The 13,973-nt window shown below is 43.1% G+C and overlaps 1 protein-coding gene across 1 annotated transcript; it reads left to right on the top strand.

The window, feature by feature from the left end:
* Positions 1–782: 782 nt before the first annotated feature.
* RRAGC (Ras related GTP binding C) lies at positions 783–13,445 on the top strand. The gene is made up of 7 exons (XM_054395419.1): positions 783–1,049; positions 6,298–6,501; positions 7,529–7,728; positions 8,563–8,677; positions 10,168–10,310; positions 11,650–11,798; positions 13,067–13,445. Exons 1-7 carry the CDS (start codon positions 783–785, stop codon positions 13,216–13,218), a joined length of 1,230 nt encoding a protein of 409 aa, XP_054251394.1. The 3' UTR covers positions 13,219–13,445.
* The last annotated feature ends 528 nt before the right edge of the window (positions 13,446–13,973 follow it).

The following is a 13,973-nucleotide window of genomic DNA, read 5'->3' on the forward strand; positions in this document are numbered from 1 at the left end:
GTAGCAGCCCATGGAAACAGGGAGAGGATAATGTTGTGGAAGCTGCATCCTGTAGCTGAACGTGTGCTGAAATTAACGTGACTGGAGGAAAACAGAAATAAATGCAGTTCAGGGTGCAGTTTGCCAAAGCAGCAGCAGGCAGCTAAGGTGTTTAGAGAGGGGCCAGGAAAGCCTCTTTGGTCGACTCATCAGGTGTAAGGGCAGTAATACACACGTTTTTTGTAACGATTTGCTTCCTTTTGCAAACAATTTGGTCTTGTGAGCCTTACATTTGGATTGTAATGAAATAAGTAGTTAAAACTCCATTTGAGCCGCCTGCCTGTACAGGTGACAGCGGTAGAAGCTTAATGACTGTTTAATGAACGTGACGAACTTTGCTTCGTAGATAACGTTCGCTTAGAGGGGGACGCCTACCCCTTTAGCGAAGGCTCCCGTGCCTCGCTCCACGTTTGCTCTGCGCTCCAGCTGGAGCGCCCCTCGGGGCCAGTCCCTACGCCGTTTCCCCGCCGCAGGAGCCCCGCCAACGGAGCGAGTCCCGAGTCGCGCCCCCCACGGTTTCTGCTCGCCCCGCCCCTCTGGCTCACGTGCGTTGGCGCCGTCAGGTGACTCGGGTCGTCTGACCGGAGCCATCCTACCTCGCTGCCTTCCTGAGCCAATCGGCGCCCAGGAGCTTGATGGCAGCCAATCGGGGGCCGGCTGTGTGGTGTCGGGTTGGGTTGGACAAGCGGAGAGAGGCCCTGGGACGGGCGCTGGCGGTTGGAGGGCGGCGGGCTCGGGCGGACATGGCGCTGCAGTTCGGCGGGGCGGGCGCGGCGGGCGCGGCCGAGGAGCCGGCGTTGGTGGGGGGTAGCTTCGGGGCTGCGGACTCGTTCCCCAAGGACTTCGGCTACGGGGAGGAGGAGGAGGAGGCGGAGCTGGAGGGAGGCCCAGGGCCTGGAGGGCCTGGTGGCGGCGCGGGCGGGCCCGGCGGCGGCGCGGGCGGGGCGGACTCCAAGCCGCGGATCCTGCTTATGGGGCTGCGGCGCAGCGGGAAGTCCTCTATCCAGAAGGTGAGGGGCAGCCGGCGGCTCCCCGCCCCCGCCTGCCGCGCTGCCTCTCCGGCGCCGAGCTCTTTCTCCTTTTTCTATTGCTGTTTAGGCAAATTCTGCTTTTTAATGTGGGCGCATGTGGCGAGGTTGGAGCGGAGGGAGACTCCTGCTTAAAGACGCTTACTTCCCAGAACGGACTCCGATCATCTGCCCTAGAAAGGAAGGTTGTGTAGCATAAGTTGTAGCCTTTATAGCTCTTCGTTTTGATGCTTCAAAAATAAAAATTGAAGATACTGATGTAAAAATCTATCATGAGGGGTTTTACGGATGTGAAAGCACCGTGAGCGGTACAGGTATGTGGTGTTTAGCAAGTGCTTCCGGTCGGAAGAAGACTTGAGCTGTTGTTCTGCTTTTGCTCCTTTGAACGAGACCTGCTTTGGTGTGAGCAGAGAGGCAGCCTCTGTTTTCCTTCAGTAGAGAGAGCAAAGGAAAGTTGGTGGTCGAGGAGGAAATAAAACAGTTTCAGTTCCTTAGGTTACTTGGTGAAGTTGCTTGTGTTTCTTAATGAAAATGAGACGAAACTCAGTATTCTCATTGGTTACATAGCTCAAAAGAAGTGTCGATCTTTGTTCTTCGGTGCAAATTTTGTGTTTGTAATCCATCTTAAGAAGTTACTAGGTGATATTTTTGTAGGAAGACATTAAAAGTGAAATGCAGTGGTTTTCAAGCTTAGACCTAGGGGCCTCAAATTCTCTTCAAATGCAAGCGTGGAATCCTTCAGAGAGTTCTGAAGAGGTTTTATGCAGAGAAGCCTCTCTTGAACATTGCAGTAGAGCAGGTATGACTCTCTTAGACTGTTTGGTCTAGGCAGACTGTAGTAAACCAGTGGGCTCTAAACTGCAGCCTAAAGACTCCTGTCTTTTGCTGTGGGCTTGTCTTGCTAAACCTCTTCAGACAAGGTTTTCCAAAGGTACTGTGTCTGTTAGTGAGGTATTGTTTCCATGGTGCTGTTAGGAAATACAGTGACAGGGCTGTCATTGCAGTGTGACCTTTCCTAAACACCCAGTTATTTAAGCTTAATGCCCCCAAATGCTGTGATTATACTGAAAGTCTTGTTTTAAGTCTTCAGTCATGTGAATGGCACTCATGGTAGACTCATTAGAAATGTTACTGTATTATCCACAGTTGAAAAACATGAACCCTAAAAGCTGAAGGGAAGCAGTAACTCCAAACTGTGGCTAGATTTTAAGATGTAGTTTTGGGGTTGACTGGGTGATTTATTTATTAATGGACCAGGTTTAGTAGTAACTCCAAAACGTGGCTAGATTTTAAGATGTAGTTTTGGGGTTGACTGGGTGATTTATTTATTAATGGACCAGGTTTAGTAGTAACTCCAAAACGTGGCTAGATTTTAAGATGTAGTTTTGGGGTTGACTGGGTGATTGATTTATTTATGGACCGAGTTTAGTAGCCCCTCCAAATTGTGGCTAGATTTTAAGATGTAGTTTTGGGGTTGACTGACTGATCTGTTTATTTATGGACCAGGTTTAGTAGCGCCAGTTCTCTGAGGACCCATTCAAGTAGTTGGACAGGAAGGGATCAGTGTGATGTTGGGCGTGCAAGAAGAGAACATAGAATTTTTCATTTGTGTATCGGTTGCCAATCTGGCTGGGGAATTAGAAGCAGTGGTTTCTGTTCCTTAGGAGCTCATTGTGCTGCTGCCTGAGTGAACTAACTGTGGTAATCACGTGAAGCACTCTTGGAGTATCAAAAAGTTTCTCTTCAGTAGCATTCCTGCTCTTACTGCTGGTCATAAGCAGACCCAGTCCTTATGTCTGGGCACTAGTTGTTGGTTGCTCCCTAAAGAGTAGGGGTAGGTATGATAAATACTGTATCATGATAAGTATTTACTTTGGGGAAATGTAGACTTTTTTTGTGTATGTGTGTAAAATCTGAATTATTAAACAATTCCAAGCATCAATTTCAATATTAATAGGGGGAACTCCTTCCCGCTAGGCAATCAGATTTTCCATACTGTTATAACCTGTGAGTGTTCAGTACCAAATCGAGATGAGAAGATTCTGGGAATGTGATGATTGCTTCAGTTTATAAATCAAATTTTTTTTGTGCAGACTTATGACTTAGGTAACTGGACTTACTGTACAGGAACCTGGAAAGAGTTCAAACAAAATACCTGATTTGGGTAGGGGGTTTTTGGGGTGGATGGGGGAAGTGTTTGGGGTCTGTTTAGGGTTTTGGGACAACTCCTAGTGAAGGCTTCTTCCCATTGGATTACTTGCACTGTAAAGATTCTTAGAAAAGATCTGGCTCCATTTTTTTTTTTTACCATTCTGAGGGAAAGGATGTAGATTTCTCAGGTTTAAAGCAGTTGTTTCAGGTTTCCAGACAGAACCCAAAAGAAGGGAAGCTCTTCTAGATTTGTTACTTTGACAGTAAGTTGCAGTTCCTGCCTTAGATGTTCTTCCTGCTGTTTATAGGTGTTGCTACAACGTGCCCAATAAGGTGTGGTGCAGTGGCAAGTTATATTTGATCATCAGCTGTTGTAGTAGGGATGTTGTGGAAGTCATGCTTATGGTTATAGTTTGGTGGTCTGGGATATTTTTGTTTGCGTGGATCAGGCCAGGGTTTCAGCTGGAAGTGTAATTCCAAATATGACTGGGTTTTTATTGGGGGGGAACAAACAAACAAAACCCCAACTAACAAACAAACACCCCAAAAATCAACAATAAACCCCCCCCCAACCAACCCCCAAACTAACAAACAAAACCAAAACCCAAACAAACCAACCAAAAAAACCCCAAATACATTCTTCCTTGGGGATTACAGTCAAAGTTTAAAGTAGTGGGAATTTAATATGTTGGACAAATTCAGCTTGGAGATCCAAGGAGGTCTTGAAAACTGAGACAGAAATTGAGAGTTTAAAACACAGTAAAAGAAGAAAGTCTGCCAGGAAGTCAGTGAAGGTGTTGGATGTTCAAGGTATAGAAGGAACACTTGGGAATGATAAAAGCCATAGCAAGGAAACTCAGCTCAGGATGTTACCAGTTTTGTCTGCCTAATGCCTAGTCAGAACTGCTTGGCATCAGTGTTGGCTGCATAAGAATGCATAAGAATCAGATGCTTTCCCAGCTTTTTCATGTGTTTAATTGAAGCTGTGTAGAGCACAGGTCTAAATGGTTGGACTTGATGATCTTGGAGGCCTTTTCCAACTGAAATGCTTCTATGATTCCATCAGAAGGAGTGGAAGCAGATGTAGGTGATAGAAATGGAATTTCAGCAAGACTGTGTCCTAGTTCCCCACCAGATGGGGAATATCAGTCTGATGAAGTGCACTGCTTTGGGTAGGTGGAAAAAGGGGGTTGATGGCATTGCTTCTGAGAGACTTCTCTGCCTTAAACTGGATTCACTGATTCCTGTGGGAGACTGAGTTTCCAAGGAGGAATGTTGATTTTAGAATGCTTTATGACTCTTGCAAACCATGAGGTCCTTGCAGTATAGTAACTACATAACTAGAGCTGTTCTCTTCTATAGAAATGTCCTGTTACTTAAAACCTCATTGAGATTCTGGCTGGCTCAAACATGCCTTGAGGAACTGATTTTTTTTCCTTTGGTCTTAAAAATCTAGGCTGATGTTCTGCTTTGAACCTCATTTAAAAAAATCTGTAAATTAGGGTAGCTGTGGTGGTGTTTGTCTTGCAGGTTTTTTGTCAGGGATTGTTGCACTAGGTCTCTTTAATGGATGACTTCTGTTACTTTGTCTGTGTGAAACATTTAAAATAATAAATTACCAAGTGCTATAGAGTGGGTTGGGGGTAGCTCTGAAGAAAGTGTTGGGTGTATTGGTTGATGAGAAGCTCACCATGAGCCAGCAGTGCACTCATGCAGCTGGAATGCAAATCATATCCTAGGCTGCATCAAGAGGAGTGTGGCCAGTACTCTGCTCTGTTGAGACCCCACCTCAAATACTGTGTCCAGTTGTGGTGTTCCCATCACAAGAGGGACACAGAGCTGTTGGAGTGAATCCAGAGGAGGGCCACAAAGATGATCCAAGGGCTGCAGCACCTCTGCTATGAGAATAGGCTGTGGGAGCTGGGGGTGTTCAGCCTGGAGAAGAGAAGGCTCCTGGGGAACCTTAGAGCTGCCTTCCAATACCTGAAGGGTTCCTACAGGAAGGCTAGAGAAGGACTTTTCATAAAGGGGAGTGGTTTGAAGCTGAGGAAGAATAGATCAGACTGGATCTTAGGAAGAAGTTCTTCAGTACAGGAGTGGTGAGACTCTGGAATAGGCTGCCCAGAAAGGTTGTGGATGCCTCCTCCCTGGGGGTGTTCAAGGCCAGGGTGGATGAGGCCTTGAGCAGCCAAATCTAGTTGAGAGGCCCATAACAGGAAGGTTGGAGTAGATGATCTCTAAGGTCCCTTTCAAACTAGGCCATGCTGTGATTCTATGATCTCTCATTTTGCAGCCCTAGCATTTCAGTACCTTCTGGTTTGTAGTAACTTCTGTAATACACAGTGGAGCTGCTTTAGAGAAAAGTTGGCTGTTGAAACTGCTTTTGCTACAGGCTTCTTTGCTAGTTCTATTTGTTCAGGGAAGGGCTAAAAATCCAAGCAGGGCTTTTTTAGTACTAGCAGTTAATGTTTTTCATCACAGCTGCTAAACTATCAACTAGCACGAAAGCTTTCAGCCTTTCTTTATAGGGTGCTTGAAAGCAGTGAGTCAGCAAACATAATTGTTAAGAGGTGGCAAACTACCTAGCTATTTGGGTCTCTAAAAGTGAGATGTTCTTTTCATTTACTTTTATTGTAGTACAGGAACAGTCTGATTATGTTGTGTCATAACACTTGACACCAGACTAAAAGCTTGCTTTAGGAATTTTTAAGGCTGGACAGGATCAATTCTTAACAGCTGGCAGTTGCTTAATTAAGGTGCTGGGTTTATACCAGCTTTGAATTGGCTGATGTAGCAGTACTTGAAAATACTGTGTGTTAGATTTGCAGGGAAGCAAGAGTGGCTGGGGTGTCTGTGTCTTTAGGCAGTAGTGTTATTTAGACTGGTGGAAAAACCAAACTGTATGTGGTTGCTTGGTTCTGGGTCATGGGGGTAGATTATTTCCTTGACTGGTGCAGAAAGCTGTTTACCAAAAGGAAGCACTTCAGAGTGGATGAACCTGTTTATAAGATTCAGCTCACAGAACATCTACCAATCTCTTCTGATAAAGTCAAGACTGTTATTTGTGTTCTTTTAACAGGTGGTGTTTCACAAAATGTCTCCCAATGAGACTCTCTTCTTGGAAAGTACCAACAAGATCTACAAAGATGATATTTCCAACAGTTCTTTTGTGAATTTCCAAATATGGGATTTTCCTGGACAGATGGACTTTTTTGATCCAACATTTGATTATGAGATGATCTTCAGAGGAACAGGTGCTCTAATATATGTTATTGATGCCCAGGTAAATACAAAGGACTACGAATCCCAAAGAAGTTTCCTTTTTGCTTTGTGTGCAAGAGGAATGCTCAAGAAGCACATAGTTTATATTTTTAGATAAGCTGATAAACCATCCCTTATGTATGAAAGGATGCATTGGCAATCTAACACTTGGTGTGGGAAGTGACAGGAACATACACTCCTGGAGGAGAGAGTGAAAAGAGACAAGTGCTCTGGACTTGCCTGTTGTACACTAACACAGCTCACTATGCTGGATGGTCTGAATGAAACCTTCCTGCTGCTGCAGAGTTCATTTCATAACAGCACACTTCTGGCCTCACTTTGAAGTACTTGTGCTGTTTGGCATCTGGTAGCTTCTAATCAACTTAGGAATTGTAGCATGGGATATAACCTGGTTATTACCTGCCTTCCAGGAACCTGAAGGGATCCTACAGGAAGGCTGGAGAGGGGCTTTTCATAAGGGTGTCTGGAGACAGCACAAGGGGGAATGGTTTGAAGCTGAGAGGGAGTAGGTTTAGACTGGATCTGAGGAAGAAGTTCTTCAATATGAGGCTGGTGAGACTCTAGAATAGGCTCCCCAGGGAGGCTGTGGATGGCTCCTCCCTAAGTATGTTCAAGGTCAGGTTGGATGAGACCTTGAGCAGGCAAGTCGAGTTGAGAGGTATCCCCGCCCATGGCAGGGGGGTTGGAGTAGATGATCTCTAAGGTTCCTTCCAACCTGAGCCATTCTATGATTCTCTTAGGCCCATCTTGGAGATTGTTGCTGCCTTTTGCTGCAGTTGAAGTGTAACCTACCTTTTCCTCTGAATCCTGGTTATGTGTAGCTGGGCCTAGTAGAGCTAAAGCAACTTAATTTATGTATCAGAACATGAACTACTTGTATTTCATGACACCCCAAGGAGTTTTCTTCTATACTTTTGTCTAGTTACAGAAGTGAATTCTTGCACTGAAATATTTTGGTTTTGTGCAGAACGGAATAGTTATTGGAGATAAAGCCTTTGTCATTCATTCCTGCCCAAACTGATTTACAGGATGACTACATGGAAGCCCTAACAAGACTCCACATTACAGTTTCTAAAGCCTACAAGGTCAACCCAGAAATGAACTTTGAAGTTTTTATTCATAAAGTTGATGGTTTATCAGATGACCATAAAATTGAAACTCAGAGGGATATTCATCAGAGGGCTAATGATGACCTTACAGATGCTGGGCTTGAAAAGCTTCACCTTAGGTGAGTTAAAGATTCTGGCATATGTGATTCTACTGTTGCTGCTATGCCTGCAGGTTAATGACTTTTAGATGGAATAGTGGATGGACTGGAGCAAGGCTTTGTTAGTTTCTTAATACTGCATAAACTCTTGTTATAAAAGACACTGCTGAGTTTATGGCCAAGCCTCAGCTGTTAGGCTGAGTGAGATAAGGCAGCCTACTGTTACCAGATTCCAATCAACAGTTCTATTCATAAAACTCTCTGATAATTCAAGGTCCTTTTGCATACTTGTCATTCAGGCTGAGTTTGTGCATGTTGCCTGGAGAGGCTGGGGAAGGAGAGGAAGCTGCCTGCCTGCATGATTAGTTTTGAAGTTCAGTTTCTTGCTTGATACTTGGCTCACTTTTAATGTGTTTCCTACCAAGATCTTTAAAATGAGCTGTCTTTTCTCTCTGTTTTTTACTGCTATTTTGATTCTCATAGAGCCTTTGAGTATTGCCAGTATCTCTCAGTGTGAACAAAGTGGAAGTCCAGGAATGAGACTTGAAGAAATCTAGTTAAGAGTTTAATTCCTTTGTGATAAGCATTCTGTAGGCTGAGTGTGTTGTGAAAGCACGGTCAGTTTTTCATTCTGTTATCTCATCTGCCAGGGGTGGGGGAAATCTGTTTCATGTTTATTGCAGTTGCTCATAAATCAGATTCTTGGTGCAGTGGCCAAAATAAAGTGATAAAGGCATCCCAGCTAAATCATCAGCCCTGAATGTTGGAAAACACTTCATGTTTCTATTGCAATTCTGAAATATTATTGAATTTATTGTTTTCTTTCTCTTCCTTTTCTCTCCCTCCTTATCTCAGCTTTTATTTGACCAGTATCTATGACCATTCAATATTTGAAGCCTTCAGTAAAGTGGTACAGAAGCTCATTCCACAATTGCCAACGCTGGAAAATCTACTAAATATCTTTATATCAGTAAGTGTTAATGTTACAGCATTTGAAGTGAAATACATGGCACAGTAGAAGTCCTTCTGCTAAGGAGAGCTGGCTAGATATGCCCTTGGGAGATTTGTAGGGCACTTGTGTTGGCCTACTCTGCTGGCCTGGTTGCCTGCATTAGAAGCTCTCTACTACAGCTGTGCTTTGCATGGATTTCCCTAGATACTGACAAAGCATAGTGTGCCTGGTTATGACTGGTTGAGACAGAAGGTTTCTGCCAGCACAATACACTGATTGGTCTACTAATGCACTTAGTAGCCTAATCTCCCTTCACTGGCAGGAGACTTTTTTCCTACTATTAACTTGGCCTTGAGCCAAACTATTTCATGTGACCTGTGGAACTTTAGCTGTTATTCTTTTGGTGTTCACATTTCTTGTGACATACACATTTGCTGCTGTATACTCCAAGTCACTCAAGAGACCAGGCTGAAGTAGCCTGTCTCATTTGAGCTGTGTCTGTCAGGCTGTTGCAGGCATGTGGAAAAAAGGAGGAAAAAAGCAGTTGTGATTGAGAAGAGCTGTGGGGGTCATACATGTCACCCTGTACTACTTATACGTGTCTGATGTGTTGGTAGAGGACTGTTTGTAATAACCTGGCCATATGGATAAAGGGTGCATGAATGCTAACCCTGCTCAGTGCCATGAGGGTGTGGAGTGTGGCCCTGGCATCAGAAGGATTGTCTGGGTGTCCCAGGACACTGCCTTGAGTGTTCAGACTAGCTATGAAGAAGTGATAAGGCATACTTGTGGTGCATAAATAGAAATGAAGCTTTGCCAGAAATCCACAGTGTGTATGTGGTAACTGACTTAGCAGTGGAAGGCTTCTGAACTCAGCATGACCAGATGCACTCAGCCAAAGTGCTGAGGTACAAGTGGGATGGAGCAATTGGCTTGCTGCTTTTCCATACCCATGACTGCCATTATGTGATACTCTTCAAGGAGTCATAAGTTCAGAAGCTGACTTTTATTTTCTCTGCATGTTAAGCTACCTGGCAGCTGCCTCACACAGAAACTGAGCTACCAAGACAGCACAAACACAGAACTCCAGTGTCCTGCTATAAAGTAGCTCATCTCTGAGCCTGGTCCATTGGGTGGATGTGAATGTGTGGCCCTTCTGTAGTGAACAGAACCACAGAAGAGGAAAAGTGTTTAATATGGGTTCTGGAAGCATAGTAAAATGTGACCTTAATTATGATCTGGTAAATAATAAACTAGAAAGAATTCTAACCAAATCCCCAGCTTTTCCTAGCTAGATGGTGATATTGATAGGTACTATGGCAACAAGGGTATTGTGTTTAGAAATTATATCCTCTAAGTCTTGATTCTGACTTAAGCCTCTAAATTGGTTCTGTTTAAACCTTTCCCTGCTATTAAGAATGTGGAAGTATGTAAATTCTACTTTCAAAAATGCAGATTTAAAAAAAAAAAAAAAACAACTCATTCAAATTCTTTCTCTCTTTCTGAAGAATTCAGGCATTGAAAAAGCTTTTCTCTTCGATGTAGTCAGCAAAATCTACATTGCAACAGACAGTTCCCCTGTGGACATGCAGTCATATGAGCTGTGCTGTGACATGATTGATGTAGTCATAGATGTTTCCTGTATATATGGGTAAGTGATGAATACTCTTAAGGTAAAAATGTCCTTTAAAAGCTGTACCATAGGTTGCAAACTGTGCAAATCTTGCTGGCTTTGTCATCCAGCAGGATGCTATTCATTGGCCATTAGAGCTCATTGGTTCTGAAAGTAACTGGAATAAAGCCAAAGGATTTGGAAGCTGGATCAAGAGCAGTTTGTTTCCTTCCACTCATGGCCTTAGACAGCCACCTGACATTCATGAAAGTGTTTTATGTGGAATATGAATACTGCTGTGATTTGTTGAGTATGGTGGGTGGAGGTATGTTAATACCTGCAAGTAACTGGGACTGATAGCATGCCATAACTCTGAAGTGGAGCTTGCAGTCATGTTGCTTTGAGATTGCTGCTATCTGAACAAAGTAGCTTTTGCAAGGCCACCTCAGCTCTTGCTGACTTTCTGTGAGGGGTGCACATAGTGCTTGCTTCTCACAATTTACAGCTGAATTATGCTCCACCATGGATTTCTGAAGTGGCTCTGGAGAAGAAGCAGTAAATTATTTTAGAACAGCACTGGAAAATAAAGTGCTGCCAAGAAATACCACAGTGTTTAATGATTTGTCTCCTGATAGGATAGGTCAACCCAGAGTTGTTTAACTGTTTGCTTTGGGTTTGGGTTTTTTTCAGGAGCAAGTAGTTAGAAGCAACTTGTGACACATCTTTTGCTTCTACAGTAATTTAATGAACACTAATAACTTGAAGATAGAAATCAGCATTGTGTTCTTGTAAATGCAGGCTGCTTTAGCCTAAGAGCAGAATTTGTCCTGCTCCTTCTTGTGCTCCCTACCCTGTCAGCCTCCCTAAGGAAGCCTTACTTTTACCAAAAGTAATTTCACTGAGGTGTCACTCCCTCAATGTTTCTATGTTAAAGTCTTGTATTAGAGCCTTCAAACACAGTACCTTGCTGTGGCACTGTAAACTCAGTGAGGCAGTGACCAACAGTGAGTCTTTAGTTTGAAGGCAGACTTTTGCTGTGAGTCATGTACTGTACTGCCTCCATTAGCAATGCTCAGCTGTTAGCCAAAACCAGTACTGGCAGTCACAGCTCTTGGTTGCTATCAGAAGGGTGCATGCTGGTAACTTGCTCTTAACTCCTCATCTAAATATCTAGTGAAGGCCTCTGTTCAGGTCTAGCTTTCCTGAGGAACACAAGGTGTGATAATGATTTTACAACAGTATTTAAGACCTGCATCACAAGTTCTTCCCTTGCTTAGTGTTTGGCATGAGTAATACTCTGTGGCTAACAGGCATTTGTCTTGAAGTTACATGTGCATGTCAACTGGGTTATGTCTTGGCTTAACTCCTTCTTTCCTAGGTTAAAGGAAGATGGCACTGGAAGTGCTTATGATAAAGAGTCAATGGCAATTATCAAGCTCAATAACACAACAGTCCTCTACTTAAAGGAGGTCACAAAGTTTTTGGCATTAGTTTGCATTCTTAGGGAAGAGAGTTTTGAGCGCAAAGGTAAGGACTTCCCCCACTGAATGATTTTTATCTCATGTGTTTGGGTTTGTTTTTGTTTTTTTTTTTTTTGTCAGCTATAAAATATTAATAGGACTTTAAAAGTCACTGTGACTTTGGGCTAACTAAATTTATTTCTTGCAAAAAGAATTTTCTCCTTTCCTAGAGATAGATATAAAGAGATCTTATTTTTATTCTTGTGAATCATCACTTCAGTCTCTCTCTTCCTGCTGAAATGACTTGTGTAGCTGATGTGGCCTGTGTCACTACCATCTGTTGTAGTTAAATGATTAGAATGGAGTAGTTCTTATGTTCTGCTTGACAGCTGCTATATTGTGAATAGCCATATTCTCTATCATGTGCTGCACAAATGTAATTTTTAGTGCATGACTGAAGAAATCAACAGTGGTAGATTAGTGAATTGAGTGTTTCATACATTGCAGGTCTAACCAACAGTGTAGTTGCTTGGACCTGTAGGATATTGATGGTGTGAATGGTCTTGCATATGTTATAGGGTAGAAATGACAGTATAGGCCCTCATCTGACTTAAATGGTGCCAGTACTTACCTTGGCATTTTAAAAAGAGAGGAAAAAAGCAGGTGTTCTTTTAATAACTGTACTGCATTTTTATCTCAAAGGTTTTCTCACCACAGATAGAATGTATGTCAATGGCATAAAGTGCAAGCTAGTGTTAGGAAGAAATTCTTCCCCATGAGGGTGGTGAGATACTGGAACAGGTTGCACAGGGAGGTGGTAGAAGCCTCATCCCTGGAGGTTTTGAAGCAGGCTGGATGTGGCTGTGAGCAACCTGCTCTAGTGTGAGGTGTCCCTGCCCATGGCAAGGGGTTGGAGCTAGGTGATCCTTGAAGTCCCTTCCAACCCTAACAATTCTGTTACTCTACCATTCAAGTGATGATCGTGCTATGCTAATGTGGTTTTGGGTGTTAAGAGTCTTGTGTTACCTGCTCACCTGCTGTTTAACTATGAACATATACTATGGAATGAGTTAACTTTTGGGTTTTTTTTTTTCCCTAAAAACTGGGGCTGTCTAATTAAATACTGGCATCAATAAAACTTTCTGAATCCAAAATTCATAGTGAAATAAAGTAGCAAGAGAGCTGTGGTTCAATGAAACGTTTTATATTGGGGTTTTTTGTTGGGTTTTTTTGTTTGTTTGGTTTTTTTTGTTTTTTTTGAAGCTCTGTTGATTACATAAGTATGCCAAGCTGAGCACAAGTTTTTGCCCACCCCCTCCCTTTCCTTCTCGACAGGTCTGATAGACTACAATTTCCATTGCTTCCGCAAAGCCATTCATGAAGTCTTTGAAGTAGGTGTTGCCTCTCACAGAATCTGCAACCATCAATCCAGCGCCTCCAATATGAAAGCAGTGACTCACAATGGCACACCTAGGAACGCAGTCTAGAGGAGAACTAAAGAGGTTGGATAGACTTGTCAGCTCTTCACTCCAAAGTTTTTGTGGGAGGAGAGAACCAGTAGTCTGAAAGCCTGAAGTATGTTTTCACAGGAGAAGAAAAAGTGGAGCTAACTGTGAACCAGCGGCTTTGTAACTCGTGTTGGACAACTGAAACTACTGTAAAAATACCTTGAGGCCAGTGGGGTTAGAAACACCAGGTTTGGAAACAGCTTTGTTGCAAGTGCAGTGCGGGGGGGTGTGGGTTTGGAGTCCTGTTTTAACAGTCTGTCTCTGACTGATTGCCTGGTCAAAATGTAAAAAAAAAAAAAAAAACAACCCCATGAAACACTGAATGATCACTTGCTCAATTTTTTTTTTTTTAATTAATCTGTAGAATATCTACTCTTGCTTTAAGTTGTACCCTTTTGTCATTAAAAAAAAAGGAAAAAAAAAAAGAAAAGGTAATGTTACTATTTAGCTTGTGAAACTCAGGCTTTTTGTTTTGTGAGGCTGATCTCACAAATCATTCCAGAAAAGCAGTTCCTGGTCTCGCCAGCCTGAATTCTGTCCTTGTTAAGTGGGTGGAAGGTAGAGCTCTGTTCTACTGATTCTGTGTTTGCCTGGAGAGCTGACCTGGAGCGTCACTTTAAGAGATTGTGATACTTTGCTTTCAGACCACACTTCTTGGTATGCACCCTTGGAGAGAAGGGAAGTAATAAAACCAGAAATAAACTACCTGCTCTCTTTTGCAAAAACATGGATGT

The sequence above is a fragment of the Indicator indicator genome, chromosome 33 (assembly GCF_027791375.1).
Source record: "Indicator indicator isolate 239-I01 chromosome 33, UM_Iind_1.1, whole genome shotgun sequence".
In the NCBI taxonomy this organism is placed as follows: Eukaryota; Metazoa; Chordata; class Aves; order Piciformes; family Indicatoridae; genus Indicator; species Indicator indicator.

Coding starts and splice junctions, on each gene's coding strand:
- RRAGC (XM_054395419.1), top strand. CDS start 783: ATGGCGCTGCAGTTCGGCGGGGCGGGCGCGGCGGGCGCGGCCGAGGAG. Junction 7,729..8,562: donor CTTGAAAAGCTTCACCTTAG/GTGAGTTAAAGA, acceptor TCCTTATCTCAG/CTTTTATTTGACCAGTATCT. Junction 8,678..10,167: donor TACTAAATATCTTTATATCA/GTAAGTGTTAAT, acceptor CTCTTTCTGAAG/AATTCAGGCATTGAAAAAGC.